This window comes from Meleagris gallopavo, chromosome 1 (genome assembly GCF_905368555.1).
Source record: "Meleagris gallopavo chromosome 1, MGAL_WU_HG_1.1, whole genome shotgun sequence".
NCBI classification, from domain to species: domain Eukaryota; kingdom Metazoa; phylum Chordata; class Aves; order Galliformes; family Phasianidae; genus Meleagris; species Meleagris gallopavo.
This window is the reverse complement of record NC_139404.1, coordinates 74,417,373-74,440,623: the sequence shown is the minus strand read 5'-3', so window position 1 is coordinate 74,440,623 and position 23,251 is coordinate 74,417,373. Positions and strand designations below refer to the sequence as shown.

The 23,251-nt window shown below is 39.7% G+C and overlaps 1 protein-coding gene across 4 annotated transcripts in view; it reads left to right on the top strand.

Moving 5' to 3' along the window:
• Positions 1-23,251, top strand: part of TSPAN9 (tetraspanin 9) — a 159,494-nt gene that overhangs the window by 28,845 nt on the left and 107,398 nt on the right. For 2 of the 4 annotated variants that reach the window (XM_085234413.1, XM_085234434.1), the window contains exon 2: positions 12,988-13,082. The exons of the other annotated variants lie outside the window; for them this stretch is intronic. In XM_085234413.1, coding sequence (XP_085090539.1) covers positions 13,025-13,082 — 58 coding nt within the window. In that variant the 5' untranslated portion in view covers positions 12,988-13,024. The remainder of the gene's footprint in view (positions 1-12,987; positions 13,083-23,251) is intronic. 4 annotated transcript variants of the gene reach the window in all.

Genomic DNA, 23,251 nt, shown 5'->3' with positions numbered 1-23,251 from the left:
ATTTCTAAAGTTGCTAATTGCTAAATTTGCTGATTTCAATACGTTTTCTGCAAATGTAGTTTTCTTTTTTGTCTTGTCTATTGTTTTTTTTTTTTTCCCCCACACAACTCCATTTGCAGTTCAGTGAAAGGAAGTTCTACCAACAATGTTCAGCTAACTTTATTTTGCAAAGTTTTATGTGTACTTATCCCCAAATCACCTTTGTTGTGCATTTTGTGTTAAAAATGTAGCCTTCTGTGAATGAAGCTTATTGCTTTGCTTTGTATAAAGAAAGTGCAGCTGAAGTTATGAAGGATTGAAACCAACACAGAACTGAAGAATCTTGGGGGTTGGAAGGGATCTCTGGAGATCATCTAATGGAAACTACCTGCTAAACTAGATTCCCTTGTTCCCTAGAGTGAGTTCCACAGGAAGGTGTCCAGGCAGGAGACTCCACAACCTCTTTGGGTAACCTGTTCCAGTGCTTTGGTGCCCTCAAAGAAGTAATTTGTCATGTTGATATGGAACTTCCTGAGTTCCAGTTTGTGCCGGTTGCCCCTTGTTGTGTCACTGAGCACCACTGAAAAGAGTCTGGCCCCATCCAGTTGGCACTTGCTCTTTAGATTTTTTTGTAAGATTTTTTTTATTTTTTTTGTAAGCATTGTTAAGATCTCCAGTCCCAGGTCTCAGCCTTTCCTCAAGAGGGAGGTGCTCCAAGCCTGTAATCATCTTTGTAGCTCTCTGCTGGACTCGAAGTTGCCTGTCTTCCTTGAATTGGGGAGCCCAGAACTGGACGCAGTACTTTAGATATGGCCTTCCCAGGAAAAGTAGAGGGGAAGGATCAACTTCCCTTGACCTGCTGGCCACACTTGATGCATCCCAGGATACCATTGGCCTTCTTGTCCACTAGGGCACTGCAGGTTCATGGTCAACCTCTTGTCCAGCAGGACCCCCAGTTTCTTCTCTGCAAAGCTCCTCTCCAGCAAGTCACTGCCTAATCTGTACTGATATGTGTGGTTATTCCCCCCAGGTGTAGGACTCTACACTTGCTCTTGTTGAACCTCACCAGGTTATTATCCATCCAACTTTGCAGACTAACCAGGTCTTGCTGAATGGCAGCACAACCTTCTGGTATGTCAACCACTCCTCCCAGAGTATCATTAGCAAACTTGCTGAGGACCTTCATCCAGGCATTGATGACAGTGTTAAATGAGACCAGTACTGGGGAATTCCAATAGCTACTGTACATGATACAGTGATGCATACTGAAGGAAAGCATTCATTTAAAACCAAGTGTAGTATAATTCAAACATTTATGTTGGTCAAGTTTTGTGAATATTTGTTAATAACCAATCTCTTTTTTGTATACAGTTGCAGTAGTTTGTATGAAGTTTTTGAACACTGGAAATGTTACTGTTCTGTAATTCTTTTCCACATGTTTGGTGGAAGTCCTCGTCACATGCTGGCTTGTTTGCTGTTTCTGCAGCACACTCCCAGCATTGGTGTGGTGTGTTTTAGTCTTGAAAGTACAATGAACACTGAGTGTTTTGTTGTTTGTTTATATGTGATTTTGTTGTTGTTGTTATTATAGCAGTAGTCAAACATACTAGAAGTAATGATGAGACCAATCAGAAAGTGGGACTAATGGAGGAGAGTTCAGCAGGAGAGGTCTTGGTTAATCAGTTCTTGTTGCTGTAAACATTTAATCAGGTGTCTTGGGGGTGATAGCATGCCTAAATACGAAAGGAAGGATTAAACTATAGTTCTGATTTAATTTGGCACACAAATTGATGTGTATCTTTCCCTAAATTTCTTTTTTTCCTTCAGTTTCTGTTAGTCTGTTTTAATATTTTACCTGTTGTCAATATTTAAATTCATATCTGCATGGAGTCAGTGTATTATGATCTGGAGACCGGTGTTTAGACTTGTTCCTTTTGTTCAAAGTGAGGTGGGATTTGACACAACTTCTTTTTCTTTTTTTCCATCAAGCCCTTATTTCTGTCCTCTTGAAAAATTGTTTTTGATTTGAGTTTAGTCCAAAAGGCAAGGAGGTTCACTTTACCTTTCTTCACCTCTCTAGATTTGCTCTGGAACTTTTATTTTGGCATACATCCAGTTACCTCAAGTAGGAAAGATCTCTGTGAAGGATACTCACAATAAGTTAATCTAATTTTTAATGCTGCTTACATTAACATTAAAGGGAGATGAATTTGACTAAGACCGAGCCCTTATGAAATCTTGTTGTAATCCGTTAATTTCTTGGCACAAAAGATGAGAGAGTTCAGAGTAAAATAGTTGCTCATGCAGTTGCATTGAAGTGCTGCCAAGTAACAGAGCAAATGTAATGGGAGAAGACAGTAATTTTAATTGTCTGCTAACATTGTTTTTCCTCTGCTTTCTTACCTGTCTCTGACATTTGGAGGGAAAGGAACCAAGGAAGACCCTGCTATTGGCCTGGTACAAAATATTAAGTCTATGGACCACTTTCGTTAACCCTTTCGTTAATTATGTTGTTTTATGCAAGTGTACACTTACAAATTAGCTTGGAAAAACAGACTGTTAGCCTTATGTTTGCTATGGATGAGCTGCAGAGCTACTTCTTTGTGTTTTTGTATTCTTCTTTGGGAGCATAGCTTTGCCTGGCAAGTGGTTGGACTGTGCAGTGTTTCCTGCCTTTCACTGTGTTTCTGACAGAGAGGAATCAGCTTCTGGACCTTCTGTGAAAGGAAGGGAGAGAGACAGGAGAGACTTTTTTTAGTCACATGTTCTGTCATGTCATATATTCCACACTGAAGGCTGCAGGGAGTCCCAACAATGGGTCCAGCTGAAAGATAATAGTCTTGACTTGCCAAGAACCGTTGCCTGCTTTTCTGCTGCGTATATTAAACTTGTAAAAACAACTGTAGGCAAGGAACGTGTGCTGTTGTACATTTGGGGATGAATAATGAGAGACTATGGTCTGTGAAAGGAACGAATTTCCTTTGGGCAGCTGGAAAAGGTGAAGAACATACTAGATGAGGCTAAGAAAAATAAATGTTGAAGCTTGCTTTTACTCTTCTGTAAATTGTCATTGCAGGTGATGCCACACAGTGGCTAGTGACTCAGTCTTAAGAGTATGGCATTGATCCTATGATTTTATAAGCTCTAGCAAGACCAAGCGCTGGGTCCCACATTTCAGTTACAAAAATGCAACCGATGCATCGATACAGGCTTTGGGCAGAGTGGCTGCATGTAGGAAAAGGATCTGGGGTTGATCTCTTTTTTTGCTGTGATATCTTAAAAGTGCTGCAGTTTCTGTCTTTGCTTGGTTTCCCCTATCATTTCCATTTTATGCTGTACAGAATAGTTATTAGTACACTCTCATGTAGTGAGGCTGATGTGACACAGACATTCATTTTTTGGTAATCCCCATAAGCAGGAAGCAGAAACTCTCTAAGCAAGTGCATTATTACTTACTGACCCTTGAGAGACAGCAAACAGCCGAAAACGAGAGAGAAGGAACAAGCGGGTGGTAGATTCAGTAGGTAGTACCTGGAGGGTATCCTCTGCTTCAATGTGCCCTTTTTCTCTCTTGCACACCACAACCTCTCTCCTGCTTTTATTCTCCCCAGGGTCTGCAGGGTTTTTTTTTTTTTTTTTTCCCCCACTTTTATGCTGTACCTGTGTGGCCAGTGTGATACAGAGCCCAAGAGGAGCACCTTCTTGCAAAATGAGTCTTTGTGAAAACAAAATAAACTATCAGGGTCAGCTCTCTCTACAAAAAAGGATATTTGCAGCTACAGCCACAAGTATCAGTTTCCTTATAGGTGTCAGAATACTTTGTTCCATCCCAGGATCCTTCTTTAGTCAGGGGCTTTTAGGTCCCTGACACAGTATCTATATATGTAATCGTCAATTCTTTTTTTCCTTTTCTGTCTTAGTTTCTTTTTCAACCTATGAGTTCTAGTTTTTCCTCCTGATTCTCTCCTCCATCCCATTGTGTCAGGGTGTTTGGAACTGGGGATGAGACATCCACACAAAACACATGTTCACGCATGCAATCATCCAAAGCAAGCATTTAAGTGCTTTATTGCATACATACTGATCCACCAAGAGATCCCAGAAGTATGATTAGGCAGCACATCTTGGATTGGATTAGGTGCAGGATTGGTAGGCTCAGGATCTTGCAGGCATCCCCGCAGAGGCAGTGATGTCTTCTGCCTAAGTTTCCTCACCCTCCTGTCCTCCTTTGGATATCTTTATACCCTGAGCTGGGTCATGCACTCTACACATGGCTTATGCAGTAATGCATGGTGCAGCACAAGGGGGGCAACCAATCCACAGCTTATTGCTAGTGTCTCATTACTCTTATAAAAACACAACCTTGGCCACATAAGTTCCTTCAATGTTTCAGTGTGATTTCTGTGCATGTATGCTTTGTTTTCCATTTAGGTTTTTATCTTCAGTATGGTTACTGTGCTGCAGCCGTGCTTGTGACACTGAGCATTGTTTCAGTTCAGGCATGTAGGCCTGAAGGTTACCTTCAGGCGGTCAGACAACCCATACACATCCCTGGGAAGGGAGGGAGTGAGCAGATGACTGTGTGGTGCTTAGCTGCTTGTTAGGTTAAACCACAACAATCTAGCAGGTCAGAGCCTTTAAAAAAGAAGTCTCATGTGTTTGTTGTATGGTACCATGCCACCTAATAATCATCAGCATCCATTGCAAGCTATAGAGTCTGGATGATGTCATACAGTGTAGCAGCAGTCTAGTCTCAAATTCATGCATTGAGTCAAGATGTGACTGGAGGAAGCCATAGGAAGCAATGAGAGATGGGCTCTTCAGCCTGGAGAAGAGAAGGCTCTGAGTTGACCTGATAGTGGCCTTTCAATAACTAAAGGGGAGCTACAGGAAAGAAAGGGGCCAGACTCTTTGGCAGGGTTTGTGGTGATAGAACAAGGGGAAATGGTTTCAAGCACAAAGATGGTAGATTTAGGTTGGATATAAGGAAAAAGTCTTTAACAATGAGGGTGGGGATGCACTGGATCAGGTTTCCCAGAAATGTGGTTGATGTCATATCCATAGAAACTTTCAAGGCAAGGCTGGACCAGGCCCTGCGCAACCTGACTGAGCTGTGCATGTCTATGTTCAATGCAGGGGAGTTGGACTAGATGACCTTTAAAAGCTCCCTTCCAACTCTGAGGATTCTGTGATTCTATGAGGTGCAAGATAAAAATAGTTTGGTGGACTATAGCCTCTTACTGACATCATTCCTGGCACATTCTTATTTTAGTTTTGCTTAAGCACCCAATTATTCTCATATAATTCTTTGAACTGAAGATGGAGCTAATATCTTGTCAGGACATCTAACTGACGATATGGTCAGCATCTAAGAAGACTGATAGTATAGACTAAATACTATATGAAGTATAACCATCCTGGGAAGTTGAACAAGTTTTTTGAAAAACTTAAGGTTTTTTAAAATTAGATTAATACATTAATTGCAGTAGAAAGTGTTAGAACAGTGCTTAGATTTAATTTTTTGTCTCTACATGTGGGTTCTGTGAGCCTCCCTAAGTGGCCATGGGAGAGGAAGGGCAAAAAAGAGAGGATAAAGAGAGAAAAGAAAATAAGAAAATATCAGTTAACTTTTACAAGCACAACAAAAGTTAATTTGTGTTTTCACCCCCTTTTCTGTAGAATTGGCCACCTAGTTTAGAGTTAAGGTATGATACAGCTAAGGTTGTTGGGCATTCCATCAAATCTATGTAACCTGTTACTAGTCTGTCAGTTGGGCTACAAAAATAAAAATCTGCTATATTTATGCATCTTCATTTTTTATTTTTTAGCTAGAAGTAAGCTGAATGAATGATTGGTTCTGGAATTAGTAGGTACTTAAGACTTCTAATTATTTTTAGGGTTGTGGATAAGGCAGCTGGAGCTAGGAAATTTTATAATAGATGTAAACTGTAAATCCAGTGATGACTTTTTTCTTTTACTGGAATTGTTCAGTCACATCTGACCCCACAGCACTATACCTTGGCATCTTTTTGTAAACATGGATATATTAAAAGTACTCTAGCTGGCCTAATCATATGCAGTTTCCCAGGAACGCAGAGGTAGCCCCATTCTCAGTTGCTATCTTTAGTTAGAGTGTTTGAATGCATTTTTGCTTAGTTCTCCATCTACTTAGGTAAGAAAAAGTTTTTTAACAACAAGGGAAGTGAAGCACTGGAACAGGTTGCCCAGGGAGGTGGTGGTGCTCTGTCTCATGGGATACAAAAGGTCAGGCTGGGCAGGGCCCTGAGAAACTTGAGGTAGCTATAGATGTTCCTGTCCATTTCTGGGGAGTTGGACTAGATTACCTTTAAAGGTCCTTTCTGACTCAAACAATTCTATAATGTTATGATACATAGGTTACTCCAAAAGTAATGCCTCCTATTTATTTCCATGGAAACTGCACTGATACAAAGAACACAGTAACACTTTCAGAGAGCAAATTCCCGGCTACAAAATATTTTTCAACATAGTTACCACCATTAGCTATGCATTTTTGGCAGCAGTGAACAAAAGCCTGCATGCTGTGCTTATAAAAATCTGCATCAGGAGAAGTGCACCAGGAAATCATGTCTTTGCTTTAGAGATAGGAAAGATATTTTTAAATACCCTGTGCTACTTATTTTTAAGAGTATAAATCATCTTTCTCTGTTGTGATGGAACAGTTTAAAATTAAAGAATACTTTTGCTTCCTTGGTGGGATTAATTGAGGTTATTGAGGTTCTTCGGTTTTAAGCTCACAGAGAATACTTCAAAACAATGATCTGAAGTAGAAATATACTTGAAAAAACATATTTGAACTCATGCTATTGTAGGGCTGCATAAACTAAGCTTTTAAGAGATAGCTTTTAGTCTTTGAATGCAGTCATGAAAACTGATACAGCAGAAATGCTAAGTCACAGCCTGAAACAGTGACTGAGTACTTGGTGGGAATGCAGGGCCAACCCAGGGGAGTTGCAATGCACCTGAGTGACTGAAAAAGGTGCAACCAGGATCTACCGCCTTCCAGACCTCATTTAAGGTTGGCAGCAGAGGCGAGGGCATCTTTCTAGAGATCCCTGCATGCCAGAAGTCATGCAAAGGTAAGCAGTTTTTTTTTTTTTCTCCTTTGTTTGTGTCTTATGTGTCCGTGGTTGCTGCATCTGGGCTTATTCTCATTTACTGTAGCCTAAGATTGTGCCACTCTGCAGTTATTACTGTACTTTCCATCACATTACAACATTATGACTGGCAAAAATCTTCTGAAATCTCAAGTAATACCTTCTGTTGATTTATTAAAACAAAATGTGTATTTGAACAAAAAATATAGGTTCTTGGTGCATGATGATTTGGACTTTGGTTGACAAAGAAATTCTGTATGCAACTCTTTGTGGGATTTTTTTCCTAATTATGGGGTCACTGTCAAAAATAAAGAGCATGTAGAAGAGTAGCTGATTCTCTGTAGATACATTTACTTTTGCTTTTCATTGATCTGTAGATGATTTACCTGGAGTATATGTAAACTGAACCTTAAGCATGCCTTGTGTTGTCCTTGTTCTTACCTATTACCTGCCTTCTGGCATTTCATTCTTTCATATACAACAGTCAGTTGTACGTGTACAGAACTGTGGCATGGAATCATAGAATCAATAAGCTTGAAAAAGACCTTTAAGATAATCCTTTCCAACTGTCCCCCTATCAACAATATTTCCTACTAAACCATATCCACCAGTACAACATCTAAACACTTCTTGAACACATTCTGATATGTACAGATTTAAATCCTCTGTGATCCCAACTTTACAAGGAGAAGAACAGAATTATTCTTGTGCTTGACATCTCTTATCTAACTAGGTAAATTCTAAGAATTTAAGAAGAATTACAGATAGAAGGTAAACTTCATAACTGTACAATTGATGAATATACCAATGTTACAGTATAACAGAGAGCTTGACTATGACATTATTATACCAAAGCAGGAAACAGAAATGATAGGTACACTCACCCATAACCTGGGCTTGCAAGGAAAACTCCAGTAGAGTGGATCTCTAGAAGAGAGCCTTCCCCACTGGCAGTCAGCTTTTAAATGGATCTAGGAGAGGTGGAGCCAGGCTCCACCCCTTTCTGCAGTACAGGTGAATTGCCTTCACCTGTACTCCCAGGGCTGACTCATTGCTCGCCTCAGGTGATTAATCAGAGGTTCAGGCCACGATTCAGCAGCCTCATACATAACTATATGACAAAGGAAAACAGCTTTGTGCAAATCTTGATGTTCTGTTTTGTGTAGGTAGAAAGCTAAGGAAAGTCAATAGGGAAAGTTCTGTTATTTATATTTCCTTATTAGAGATTCTAGATTGATATGCTTAGTTCTTTAAAGCCCTGCAATTAGTGACTCTTTAGTGTGCTCTTTAGTTTGAGCACTCATATAGATATCTACATGAGAAATGTTAAACGTGCAGCCATTCCTTTTATAAGCTTCCCAAAGGATAAGAAAATTCAAAATTTGCTATTTAAATTTAATTAGTCTTTGTACTTCCCACACCCTGTGATGGTGTGCTTCCTCTTTTGGCCAAACTAAACAATATGACTGAGTCAATCATCTTTCCCCATAAATAGTGAGCAGCTGAGAGCTGCTTGAGTTTTCTTGCACGATAGTTAGCTGTATGACAGGATCCCCTGTTGAGAAGGGAAACCATTCTGAGAGGTGCAGAGATCCCTTGTGCCTTAACATCAAGCTGCCTTGCAAATATAGGTACTTGGTAAGTGACTAATAGCTTTAAGATTCATAAGCTTTGCTAAGACTGTATCTTATATCTGCACATATAATCTCTCAGACAATAAGCCATTAAGTTTGGGAGCAGGACTGGATTTGGCTGTGCCTGAACAGCTTACCTCTGTGGTTCAAGAAGTTTAGAAAGCAAGGGGTTCTACTCTGAACCACTGTGTGGCTCAATGGTAGGGTCTCCTGGGTGAATGTGTTTAACCGTCTTCTGTGCAGTAAATAATCAAATGTACTTTGCTATCTTGAATCTTGTTAAGTCACTGTCTTATTTACAACTCAGCTTTGTTAAATCACTGTGTTATATCAATAAATATGTTACTGCTTCTTTCTTAAGAGTTTCTTAAGACTGGAGTGTATAGTTTCTGTCTGTGGCAGTCCACTGATGTGTTCCATTTCTTTTATTTCCTCAGTGCCTTTTCTAATTCTTGTGCTCTAAAGGAGACGTTCTGAGATTGAGGTTATCTCTGCTCATAATTATAGTAGAATCAAGTGCAAGTCAGAATTTCCGAACTTCCTTTAGAATTTATTCCAAAGACAAACTTAGAATTTCCTGGGAATTAGCTTTTACTTTGCATCATAATACAATTTGCAAAAGAAGTCTTTTGTTACCTGGAATTTAAGCTGTAATGACTTGTCTCCAAATAAGATAGGAAGGCTGTAAAAGCATGCAGGCTTTTCTGTTTCAGATATAAGTGTATGCAAAGTGCTAAGCAGATTAAAGCAATTTAGTGTTGCAGAATACAAGCTTGGTTAGATTATAGAGCAAATACAAGCATCAGGACTAGTTGGTGGGATGAAAAAACCTCAGGACAAGTTAATCAGATTTTAATAAAAAAAAAAGAATTATTATTTTACTGGCTCTATGTAACCAGTATTTTGAAAATTTCCAATCTTGATAATTGCTACAAAAGCACTAGTAATCTTCAATCAATTGATTTGCGTATTCAGTTGTAATACTAATTAAGAATGCTTACTTTCTGTAAGATGGCAGAGTTATCCTCAGTATGTTTTGGAAAAGTTCACTGCTTTTCAGCAAATTCTGTTTCTAAACCATATGGAAATTCTCCTATAACAGGAATCTTTGTCCCACTTTTTTGTATTTTATACTTTTTGGGTATTAGTCTTAGCTTGAAAGGAAAGTTTTGTTTCGCTTTTTAGTATTTTCTCTGTTGTAAAGACCACTTATCAATTCTATCTGATTGATAATTTGTTATAAATTTAGTGTTTTGTCTACCAGAATACAATTATTGTGCAGTTTATATTATTAATTCCAGTTTTAGGTTGCTCTTCAGGTTTTGTATCATGTACATCCATGTATATGTTTATGATAGATATTAGAGAAATAGTACTTGTCTTAGTAGGTGATCCAGATGGGCAGCAGTATTATATCTGTTTCTGGTATTACATGAAAATATGTACAGACCTCTAAAATAACTAGATGGAGAAAAGAAGCTCAGAAATTAGCAAGAGTACTGGTTTTGGTAAAAATGGTAGGCTCTGGCTCAGTATTCTACTACACAGTATTCTGTGTAATTGTAGGGAAGAAAACAAGACCATTAAACAGTGGCAAAGCAGAAGATGTAGATGGTTTTCTGTGAAGTGAGTGAAATTTGCTGTCTTGAGTATTTGAAGTTCACATTTGAATTTAGTTACCGAGTTTTTAATTTGGATAATTTACTACGATAATTTCATGAAGATGAAACCTTTGGAGAATATGGTAGTGCAATAGTTACTGCCTTACTTCTGCCTATGCAGTATTAATACTATCATTTTTAATACTATAGAATAATTAGTAAGTAATGTCATCCCATGAAGAACCAGATGAGCCTAAAGATGAACCAGAGAACTGTAGCTGGTATTTCCAAGCTTTGGGAAAAATAGTAAATCACAATCCTGTAAATGCAGTAGTAGCATAGAGGAATACATTACAGTGTATTCATATATTGTATATCTTCGCAGATGTATAATAATAGTAAGTTGCCTGTTGGAGTTGCAGTTTAAATCATTTTTTTAAATAGATAAAACAGCAGCAAGTAGAACTTTGTTGATGTAATGACACTGTAATTTTTGCAGTCTCCTTGAAGTTAAGGGTGAGACTGGGGTTACCAGCACTGCTATACTGTTTAAATTGAAGTGTAGAGAAATAACATCAAGACTTTGTTGTCCTTTTGGTGGCAGTATTGGCTAAAGTCATGCTTTGTGGATGGTATTGTACTTGCCCATTCATTCTATTGCAGTCCTTAGAGCTCTAGGCTTTCTTTAAGCTTCTTTCATTTGCTTGTTTCTGTAAGTACTCTTAAAGGGTATTGTTTGCAAAGGCTGTAGCTTGAAGACTGTTAGTATGTGATAGGTATCTGCTATGTAGAATATAGTTCTAAGTTGAGATCCTTGAGGTGGTAATAGAGACTGTATCTGTTCAGACTGTATTACATAATGTGGCTTGGTTAAGTTCCTTTCATTCTGCAACTTGCGCAGCATCTTGATCCTGTGTTTAAAAGCAGGATAGACTTTGCTCGTTTACAAAAAAAATGTGGGGAAAAAAAGAGAAATGTTTACATTGTGACATCCATTATGTGCTTTGTAAACGAGTTTCAGTTCAATAACAAACCTGAACTGGACTTGTGGTCAATGGAGATGAAAAAATGCAGAGTCACTGTATGAAAGTGGTGAAAATCTGTAGTGAAAATAAACAGACTCCAGCAATCAACTGGGAACACTGTTGTAGCACGCTGGTTTTAAACTTAACTATTTCTTTTGCTTCTGTAAATCCTGTAATCCTTTCCTTTGGCAAAAAAAAAAAAAATCCAATTTTCATAATTACACTGTGGCTGGTTTGTCAGCAGGTACTGAACTTGTACATATCTGTTTTTATTGGCTCATAATTTCTGTCAGCATCAAAGGTGCTTCTGTAGCTTCTTGCTTGCTGCAGCTGGAACAGAAAATTGCCAAGATGTTCTTGAAAGGAGGAAAAAAAAGCAGCAAAAATGTGGTATTTGAAAAGCCAAGAAGGAAAAAGCACTTAAATACTTTTTCCCCTCCCACCCCCCATTTTCAACTCTTTTTGCTTACCTTCATAGAATTTAAGTTAGAGTACAATGGTTTAGGTTGGAATAGACTTTAGAGATTATCAAGTTTCAACCTCTCTGTGTTGGGCAGTGTTGCCATCCACTAAATCAGGCACTCATCCAGTCAGGCCTTGAATACCTCCAGAGATGGGGCATCCAAACTTCCCTGGGCTACTTGTTCCAGTGCTTTACCACGCTCTGAGTGGAAAAAAAACTTCCACCTAACATTCTAATCTGAGTCTCCCCTCTTTTAGTTTAAAATCAATCTACCTTGTCCTATCACTTTCAGACTGTATAAAAAGTCAGTATCTTTCCTCATTAAAAGCTCTTTTTAAGCACCGGAAGGCACAATGCGGTCTCCCTAGAGCCTTCTCTTTACTAGGCTGAACAAGCCCAGCTCCCTCAGCCTCTCTTTGTAGGAGAGGTGTTCCAGCCCTCCATCATAGTCTGACCACCGTTGTTGAAGATAATATATTTTGAAAACTTTTTTTTTTTTTTTTTTTTTTTTTTTTTTTTTTTTTTGTTAACAGCAAGAAATGAGCCAAGGAAAATTTCCCACCTTTATTGGATGTGACAGGGAATGTTGCCACTGAGGATGAGAAAAAGGCTGAGGTTCTCAATACCTTCTTTACTTCTGTCTTTAATAGTCAGGCCAGTTATTCTCAGTGTTCTCAGCCCCCTGAGCTGGAAGACTGGGATGAGGAGCAGAATAAGCCCTCCATAATTCAAGAGGAAACAGTGACCTGTAACTGCACCTGAGCTGTCACAAGTCTGTGGGGCAGAATGGGATTCACTCAACGTTACTGAGGAAGCTGGTGGAGGTGATTGCTAGGCTGCTTTCCATCATTTATCAGTTCCCTGGCCCATTGGGAAGGCCCATTGGAAGACAACTAGAGACTTGCTAATGTTACACCCATCTACAACAAAGGTTAGAAGGAGGATCTGGGGAACTTCAGACCTGTCAGCCTGACCTCAGCATTGGGGAAGGCCTTGGAGCAGCTCATCTTGGGTGCAGTCATGTGGCATGTGCATGTGCTGCTTTAGCCAGCCTGGGTTCGTGAAAGGCAGATTCTTCTATGACCAGGGAAAGGGTGTGGGTGCAATCTGTGTGGATTTTAGTAAAGCTTTTGACTCTGTCTCCCACAGTATTCTCCTGGAGAAGCTGTCAGCCCATGGCTTGGATATGTCATCTTTGCGGGGTGAAAAAGAAGGAAATGCACAAGCAGTGGAAACAAGGACAGGTACCATGGGAAATCTTAAGACACTAGGTTGTGTAGGGGTGGGGTCAGGAAAGCTAAGGCACAGCTTGAACTAAACTTGGCTAGGGATGCCAGAAAGAACAAGAAAAGCTTCTACAGATACCTCAACCAGAAAAAGAAAGTCCAGGAGAGCGTACCAGTGAGTGACACAGGTATGCTGGTGACAACAGACAAGGAGAAAGTAGAGGTACTTAAAATTTTTTTTTGCCTTGATCTTCCCTGGTAACTGCTTGCTATACAGCCCTCAAACATTTCATTTAGTAGGAAGGGATTGGGGAAGCAATGTAAGTGAAGATCAGCTTCATGACCACCTGAGGAACGTCAACATCCACAAATATGTGGGTCCCAGTGAGATGCATCTCTGAGTCCTAAGGGAACTGACTGATGTAGTCACCAAGCCACTCTATGATATTTGAAAAGTCATGGCAGTCAGGTGAAGTCCCTGATGACTGGGAAAAAAAGGATAATATTACACCCATTTTTAAGAGGAGTAAAAAGGATGACCCTGGGAACTACCAACCTAACAATCTCAATTCTGTGCCTGGGAAGATCATGGAGCAGATCCTCCTGGAGCCTATGTTATGGCACATGTATGGCAGGGAAGTGATAACGGAGAACCAAGGGCAAATCCTGTTTGACCAACCTAGAGGCCTTCTTTGATGGTGTAACTGCATCAATGGACAAGGAAGTAGCCACTGATGTCATCTATCTTAAGTAAGGCCTTTGACATAATCACAGAATTGTAGGGGTTGGAATGGACCTCTAGAGATTGAGTTCAACCCCTTGCAAAGCTGGCTCCGTACAGCAGGTTTTACAGATAGGTGTCTAGATGGGTCTTGAATATTTCCAGAGAAGGAGAATCCACAGCTTCCCTGGGCAGCCTTTTCCAGTGCTCTGTCACCCTTTGCATATTGATGTGGAACTTCCTATGTTCCACTTCATAGCCGCTTCTCCTTGTCCTGTCCCCACAGACCACTGAAAAGAGGTTGGCCATGTCCTTTTGACTCCCACATTCAAGAAATTCATACACATTAATCAGATCCCCTCTGAGTCTTCTTTTCTCAAGGCTGAACAGACCCAGGTCACCCAGCTTTTCTCAAAGGGGAGATGTTCCAGGCCTGTAATCATTTTTGTGCTCTTCTGCTGGACTCTCTCCAGGAGATCCCTGTCTTTTTCATACAGAGGAGCCCAGAACTGGATACAGTACTCCAGGTGAGGCCTGATCAAGGCAGAATAGAGGGGGAGGATCATCTCCCTTGACCTGCTCACTACGCTTCTTTTAATGCACCCCAGAATGCCATTGACCTTCTTGGCCACGAGGGCACACTGCTGGCTCATGGCCATCCTGTTGTCCACCAGGACCCCAAGGTCCTTCCCTGCAAAGCTGCTCTCTAGCAGCTCATCCCCCAGTCTATACCAATACTTGCAGTTATACCTTCTAAGGTGTAAAACTACACTTGCTTTTGTTAAACCTCATCTGGTTTCTTGCTATCTTCTCCAATCTGTCTTGCTGAATGGTGGCAGAGCCTTCAAGTGTGTCAGCCACTCCTCCCAGCTCTATATCCCTGGCGTACTTGCTGAGGGTGGATGCTATTCCCTCATCAAGGTCATCAATGGAGATAATGAACAAGACCGGACCCAGCACCGACCTCTGGTGAACACTCCTAGTTGCAGGTCTTCAAACAGATTCTGCACTGTCAGTCACCACCCTCTGAGCTCTGCCAGTCAGCCAGTTCTCAACCCACCTCACTGTCCATTCATCTATCCGACATTTTTTCAGCTTTGTTATAAGGATATCGTGGGAGACATTATCAAAAGCCTTGCTGAAGTCAGGTCAGGGTAGATGACATCCACTGCTCTCCACCCATCTACCCAGCTGGTGATGCCACATAGAAGGCTTGGCAAGATTGGTTGAGCATAATTTTCCCTTGGTGAATCCATGCTGACTATTCCTGATGACTTTGTTCTCTTCTAATTACTTAAAGATGGCATCTAGAACAAGCTATTCCACTGCCTTTCCAGGGACAGAGGTGAGACTGAATGGCCTATAGTTTCTCAAATCTTCCTTCTTGAAGACCAGAATGAGATTGACTATCCTCCTGTCTTCCAGCAACTCACCTGTTCTCCAAGACTTGTCAAAGATGATAGAGAGTAGTTTGGCAATCATATCTGCTATTTCCCTCAGCACATGTGAATGCGTCCCATCAGGGCCTATGGATTTGTGCACATTGATCCCACATAGACACTCCTGGACCACACACTGCTCAGCTAGAGGGAAGCTCTCCATTTCTGAGGCTTTCTCTCTACTGTCCAGGAGTCCCAAGGTAGAATCTTTTAAGTGAAGACTGAAGCAAAGAAGGTGTTCAGCATCTCCACCTTCTTAGCATTCCCTATTACCAGGACATCCCTGTTGTTCAGCAGGGGACCCACATTGTCCCTACTCTTCCTCTTACTGTTAACATACTTAAACCTCTTCTTATTATCCTTGATTTTCTTTACTAGCTTCAGCTCTAGTTGAGCCTTCCTTGTTGCTACCCTGCAGGCCCTGACAACACTCCTATACTCCTCCCAGGAGGACAGGCCCTTTTTCCACATTTCATAGACCTTTTTCCCTTTGATCTTACCTATGAGCTCCTTGCTCATCCACGCAGGTCTCCTGCCTCCATCCCCTGATATCCTACTTTTAGGGATGCGCTGATCATGAGCTTGGAAATGCAGTTGAAATGTTGCCATGCTCTCATGGGTCCCCTTATCTTTTAGCACTCTAGCCCATGTGGAATCTCCAAGTAGGTCCCAGCAGAAGTTAAAGTTGGCTCTCCAAAAGTCTGGGATAGCAATCCTGCTTTTTTTGCCTTAGTTTTTCCACTCAAGATCTTGAACTTCACCATTTCATGATTGCTACATCCCAAGCTGCCCCCAAACTTCATGTCCCTAACAAGTCCATCCCTGTTCATAAGAACAAGGCCCAGAAGCAACCCCTGCCTTGTTGGCTCCTCCACCACCTGCTTGAGAAAATTATCTTCAATGCATTGTGGGAACCATTTGGACCACGCATCCCTGGCCATGTTGCTTACTCAGCAGATATCTGGATGATTCATTTTACTGAATGTAGTGTACTACTTTTTTTTTGTCTGCATCATCAATTTATGTTCAACAATTCCATGTTACTGGTATCAGTGAAGCAGTATACACTGGGATGTGTTTTATCAGTTGGCTTCATCTCTGTCTTACTACAGAGTAGTATCATTTACTGTTGTATCACTACATCAGTAGTACCATTTGAGGTAGGAAGTCAGAGGGGCTGAGATGAAGTATTGCGGTAGTCTTCTTATTTAATCCAATACCCAGAAATGCCAGAAATGAGTATGCCATCAGATACATTCTGCACACAGTGGTCCTGACCGTATAGGACCTGGCTGATTGCCAGCAAGGATTTCAGAGTGTGCCTGTGGTGGTTATGAGGGTCAAGTTTCTGATATCTCACTTCATGGACACGTGGTAACAGCTGTTCATTTCTATCCTGCTGCCGAACAGGAATGGGATTCATTTTTCGATTCTGATTCATACTCGTGCTAGAGTGTATTTCTGATCACCTTTCAAATGGTATTCAATTCACTTTCAGTTGGGTGTCTTGAAAGTATCTCCTATATCAGAAGACACCAGGAGCTTTCAGTGAAGGAATAGACAGAATAATGGTCAGTAGTTTTTGAAGGTTTTGTCAAGGAGTCTGGGCTGAGGAGGAGTCTCTTGGCAATATTAGGCATCAGTGACCCAGTGCAAAAGGATATTTTTAGGGAAATAGGAAGTTCAGCTCTGGGTGCTTTAAGCCACTTCTTAGTATTGGTCCAGTAGTTTTATCTGTCTCTGCTTCAGTATTGTAATCAACTTGTTGTAAGACAAATTGAACTTGACAAAATGAAATTCACTGTCATACAACCAATTTATATGGATGATATTTTCTATTATAACTTGGTGTAGCAAGTATGCAGCAAAAAGACAATAAATACAAAGGAGTAAAAAGTATTAAGTTCAACATTTTATGCCTTTGTTTCTTATAATTACATCATTGTGTTTAACAGCTTTTGTTCATACCAGTAAGATGCTGACTTGTGAGAATTCTTGTAAGACTTACTCTTTATTTTCCCCTCATCCAAAACTTGTAATAAGCTGCTGATTCGTAAGGGGCTGTCTCAGTTTGTCTTGTGTTTTTTCTCTGTTCTATCATTTTCCTTCCTGAGGTCCTCAGCCCAGTCTAGTTACTGTCAAGTGCAGCAGCTGCTGCCTCTGCTTTGCTTAAATCCATAATAATCTCTGTGTGTCTGTCTGGTCAAGTGAATTCACCTCTAACATCCAGCAGAGACATACCATTCCCACAGTGCATCTTGGTTTTATTTCCTGTTATCTAGTAACACGTTAGTGTACAGTCTGCATTAAAGAGAACAAAAGCTGTCCCACAAAATAAGGAAAAACAAAAAAGTACTGAATAAAACTGTTTTTTATGAACAAGTGTCTCATTTAAAGCATTATTTTTGAGATCCATAGACTGAGGATGGGGGGGATTGGTGGTTGGAAAATCATACTGTACATCTTCATGTTATGTTGAACTCATTCTAGTTAAGATCAGCTCTTTTTCCCTACAACTTATTGTTTGATCTGGAGCATGCAAGTAGAGCAACACAAAGGGATGTTGTGTCTGTTCATGTAGCATAAAAATAAGATGATAGAGCATAGTCTGAAAATATGATTACAAAGAAGTGCTGACTAAAAAAAAACAAACACAGAAGATAAGTGATAAGTGATGATTAAAACAAAAAACATCAAGCATAATTCCTCAAATAACGGTCCTTTCAGAACAAAGAACAAATATAATTGCTGGGATGTTTACACTGATATTTCAGTAGCTGAATTTTTTTTCTTCAACTACAAGCACGCAGGGGAAGAATTAATTAAATAGACAGTAACTGTAAAATCACAAAATAATTACCAGTAATGTGTTTAAGAATCACCTTTGGTAAGCTTACTTTCTTTGCTCTTTTTTGTGCAGTGTAGAACTTATATAATAAACATAACGTGTCAGTAAGATATGGGGGAAAACCATGTGAAGGATGCTTTTAAAGGTGTTTGTTTCTTTTATGTATCTTATTTACTTAGTTTGTTCATTCCTATACATTAGAAACTCACCTGCACCAGCAATGTGATGAAAGGAAGATTCGTGGTAGTATGAAGTAAGGGAACTGGAGACAGAAAATAAGAGGGAAAGGGATGCATTAAAGCTTAGTTCCTCTCTGCCACTCATTTTGTTGTAAAGCTGTTAAACATTCTTCAGGCTTATTTTTCATGACTCTTTAGAAACTCTACAACCTTGCTAGTATAATTTCACAAAATATCTGCAATTCCAAAAATTACAGTACATCTGTAAAATTGCCAGATGGTAGTAATGCTGCATGTTTGCATCTAAAGAAAACTGTGGTCATTCCTTGGCACTATCACACTTGTGTTTGCACACTTAATTTTATGGTAGTAACCATGTATTGACTCATCTGTCTTCCAACTCTTCCTAGTTTCCTGCCCCTCACAGGCACGCTGTACAGTGCATGTATTTGGATTTCTTTCTGATGCTTTTTGTGTGGTTTTTCTCTGCATTTCACATGTCCCATATTCCTATGCAGTAGGCCCCTGCCATATTTGGTAAGATGACTCTGAGAGCTTTCCCACTTGCCTTGTCTGATGGGTGTCACGCTTGGTCCATAGAGCTGGTTGAGGCATACCTGGGGAACTGTTTTCTGAATACTGTTGGGATCCTCCTTGCCGTTGTGCCTCTGTGCATGCATGCATGTATGTGCATGTAGATGAAAGAGAGGTTGACTAAGTTACTTTCATGGTCTTGGTATTCCCTTAAATTGGTTGATCAGAAAACTTAAACTCAGGGGTGTTAGAAAGCAGATGTTCTTTATTCTTGGCACCAGATGCACGAGGGGATCCTTCCAAATCAAATTGCACGTTCTTTGCACAAAAGATCTTCAGCTTATACACGTTACACGTGTTGCATATAAAGAGTTTTCCCATACAGTCCACATATATTCAGTACTTCCCCCAGAACCATTAACATTAGATTTTGCCTCTGCTTGATTGCACAATACTTGCTTTCACAACTAGCTGATTCAAAGCAGAACTTTCGCTTATCTGCTCAATGTGAAGACTTGAGGGAACCCCTTTATCTGCCCAATACAGACTGTTCAGCGTATCATCCTTATCTACTTCCTATTTTCAAGCTATAGGGTTACCCATCAACAGACAATAGCAAGCTTAATAATATCATTACAACCAGCCTGGTTCTGTGACTAATGGGGTGGGGGGACCCATGGGCCCATACCCAGGGGAAGGGGGAAAAGGGGAAAGGATAAGGAGATGGGCCTAAAACCAAAACAGCAGCAACGATCCGAGGAAGAAAGCTAATTTACTAACTAAGATATTGGAATGCAAAGCAACAAAATATAATACAGTATAAATGTAATTGAAGCCAATAAATCAAATAAATGAGAGAGTGTGCAAAAACCGAGAGCTTTACTCTAATGCTGAAGACGAAATGGCTAGGGAGCACACACGCTATAGAGACGAACAGAAAGGGGAAAAGGGGACATCTTGTGACCTGCAGTTTTATCTTTCCCTCTGAATGGAAAATGGAAACAGAACAGTGAACGGACTTTTGGGATATGTAGTTCTCTTATGAGAGAGGTATACCTGGAACTACTGATGGTCCATGGAGCTGGAACATTAACTTTTTAACATCCAGTGCTCTATGTGATGCTGTGGTGTGGAATACTGATACCAAACATCATAAAACCAGGACAAACTTCTATCACTGGAAGTAACAGAAAAAAGGTCTAACTGAGGTTTCCTTACCTGACATTATCTCTGTGCTTCTTCATGAGTGTGGAGAAGAGCTTTTTACCAAATGACCAGTCACCATCTGCAGTAAAGGTCAGTAAATAGACTCCAGCTTTTGGGTACCAATTAATCCTCTACAAAATTGAAAAAATCATTTTTCTCCTCATTTCTCTTTTGTATGACTCTTATTCAAGAATTCTCAAGTATTGGATTGCTGCAAAACTTCTTTGTATAGGATGGGATTAGTGATTGATGTGTGGTTGTATTTCTAGTCATTTTGCTTTTTTTTTTTTTTTAATATGAAGTAGTTTTCTGTAGTGAATTTAAGTGTTTAGACAAAGAAGATTCGTCATGTGATGAATGATAACCTGACTGAGTTGATAAGAACAATTCTAGGTAATTTATGCACTCCTACTTTCTTTCCTATAACTGGAAATATATAGTAGGGATAAAAATGGTTTGGGATCTCCAAAGATATCTCTTGTCTTGTGCTGATCCAGCTGCTAGCTTTGCTCCAGTCCTCTAGTATCCCCATTCTCTGTTCCTTTTCCCTTTTCTTTTTTCTTTTTTTTTTTTCCACCCTCTAGTCTACTACAGCTGTCGGAATTTCATCATTGTCTCAATTTCCTATTAACATCACAGACCCTTCAGTTTCAAGGGGGATGTCAGCTGTGTGCCTTGCATATGTACTATTGTTAGGCGATCTGTATCTGAAATATATATTTCAGTGTTGAAAAGCTGTATTCCTTGGTAAGAGGCACACTTAAGATTGAGAAACATTGAATAGTGAGAAATGCCTACTTGTCAGAAAGTTTTTAAACTTTGTTGGTATGATCTGCTTTTTGAACTCCTTTGTATTTTGTCTTGTCAGTATTCAATTTAACAATGGATGACAGTATATTTATTCCTTTTGGCAGTCTTAGTGCCACGTAATTAATGTATACTTTCCTTAACACTGGTCTTACTTTTTGGTTAGTGTATAATACTTGTGCAGAGAGAGTGTTTGCAACGTAAATCACAAACCCTAGGACAACGACTGTATATTTAATTTATAAACTGCTGGGAGACAGAATAGGCTTTTCAGTCGTGATAAACAGGAGTCATGTTGATATGTACCCTGTATGTGTGTATCTGTGTACCAAAAGAAATGGTGTGAACATGGATGAATAAAAAGTCATGGAAAACATATAATTTCTGATGCAGAGCTTCTGCTCTTTTTACATGCGTGAGCATTGCAGATGTGTCCAGTATTACATGTCATTGTTTGTTGACTCATTTGAGCAATGGATGCATATTGTTAATTCTATTGTGCAAACATGGCCTTACTTTGTGCCATCAAAGACAGTTTAAAGTAAAATATGCTCACTGGACTTTCTGTTCTTCTCTGTCAGGAAGTGGCAAGGGTATTTGCGAAACTCTTGGACAATTCTGGATATTTTTCTCTCTTCTAATGCAGTTATTTCATTAAATCCTTTTCTGAGAATAGAGAATACAGGTCCTTTTGCAGTTTTAGTTTTTTGTACAGTGCATGGTTTTAGGATGCTTTCCTGAGGACAGGGGTTGCAAAGCTGAAGATTTGATGGAGTGTAATGCTTGACATTGGTGTTTATCTGCTGTGATAGTATATCATGCTGACAATGAACACAAAACCAGCCAAGGGATGGGTGGTGAATGTTTGAGATGATGTGACTAAAGCATTATTTTGAAAAAGGAGATCCTGTTTAGAATAAGCAGAAAAGAAATTTCTCTGCAAATGACTGTTCAGTTTTATCTATGAGGACTTAATCTCTGAATGATTGCTGCTTCTCTGCTGTGAGCAGAATACAGCAGTTACTCAAAAACTCCTCAGCATCACTAAAATAATTTTCTATGTTGTATCTTGCTACTGCTCTTCTCTTTAGGATGCCATAATTTTGTCTATCATAGAATCATTTGAGTTGTAGGGGACCTTTAAAGGTAATCTAGTGCAATGAACAGGGACATCTGTGGCTAGATAATGTTCCTCAGAGCCTGGTCCAGCCTGACCCTGAATGTCTCCAAGGCATGGGGCGTCCACCACATCTCTGGGCAATCTGTTCCAGAGCTTCGTTACCTTTTTGTAAAAAAAATATTTTCCTTATATCCAATCTAAATCTCCCCTCTTTTACTTTGAAAAAGTAGCCAAGGTACTTCTGCTTTTTGTTTTGAACATTCAAGGAGACAAACATACATTGTCTACCCATATACTTATGAAAACGTAGATTAAAAGTTTATAGAAGATTGTACGTAGAGAGATTTGAACCTTTGGGGATACTACAGAGATGCTCTGTAAGAAGCACAACTGGTCTCTGTTACCCATTTTTCTGAAGAGATTTTAATGAAGTGAATGCAATGTGGTGTCATCCCTTCTATAGGTTTAGTTACTGTAGTGGTAACAGCTAGTGGTCATTGGTTGCAAAATCCATGGATATATTGTCTTGAAAGAAGGTCCCCTAAGTGTGAGTTGTTTGCTAGCAGAGCTGGTACATAATGACTTCTCATATCTAGTAGTAATCCTGAGTGTGACATGCTGAAAAAGATAAAGTGATAGTTGCAAATACAGTTTCACTAAGTTCTCACTTACTTTGGTTGCTCAGAATGAAAGCAGGGTCTTAATGTGTGACCTAGGCAGAAAGCGATGAATCTATTGCACAAAACCTGAGAGTGTTTCTCCACATCGAGGCTCTTGAAATTCCCCAGTGATGAGGACTAGAACACTAGTACTTCAGTTAGGCTGCTCTGTACTGCAGAATGTTTGCTGATATGAAGGCAGAAATGAATACATTTGGTGCTCATCTTTGATTTTGTAAGTTGAAGATACCCTTGGTTGAAATCTTCATGAGATTTTAAGAAGCTTTGAGGATTGCAGATGGTGTGTCTCAGACTGTGAATCAGCACATTTTGAGTGAAGAGGAATGCAATGGTATTGTGACAATCTTGGATGGATCCTTCTGTTCCTTATTCTTACTAATCAGAAGAGATTTGCTTTCTTAATCTGCCTGTGACTTTTTGGCCTTGTGATTTTGATGTATTCCATTCAGGACAGAATGCTCAGCTTCTCTCCACTTCATGTTGAATACCAATAGTTGAAAGCTTTATCTAGTATGGTTAATATTCTCATTAAGCAATGGTGAAATTGCATTTTTATTTTTTGTTTCTTGACCTAGCGGTTGTAATTACTTAAATGTACTTTAAACAATGTGTTTAAACTCTGCAAGCACTGGTTTGAAAAAAGGTGTTGAAAA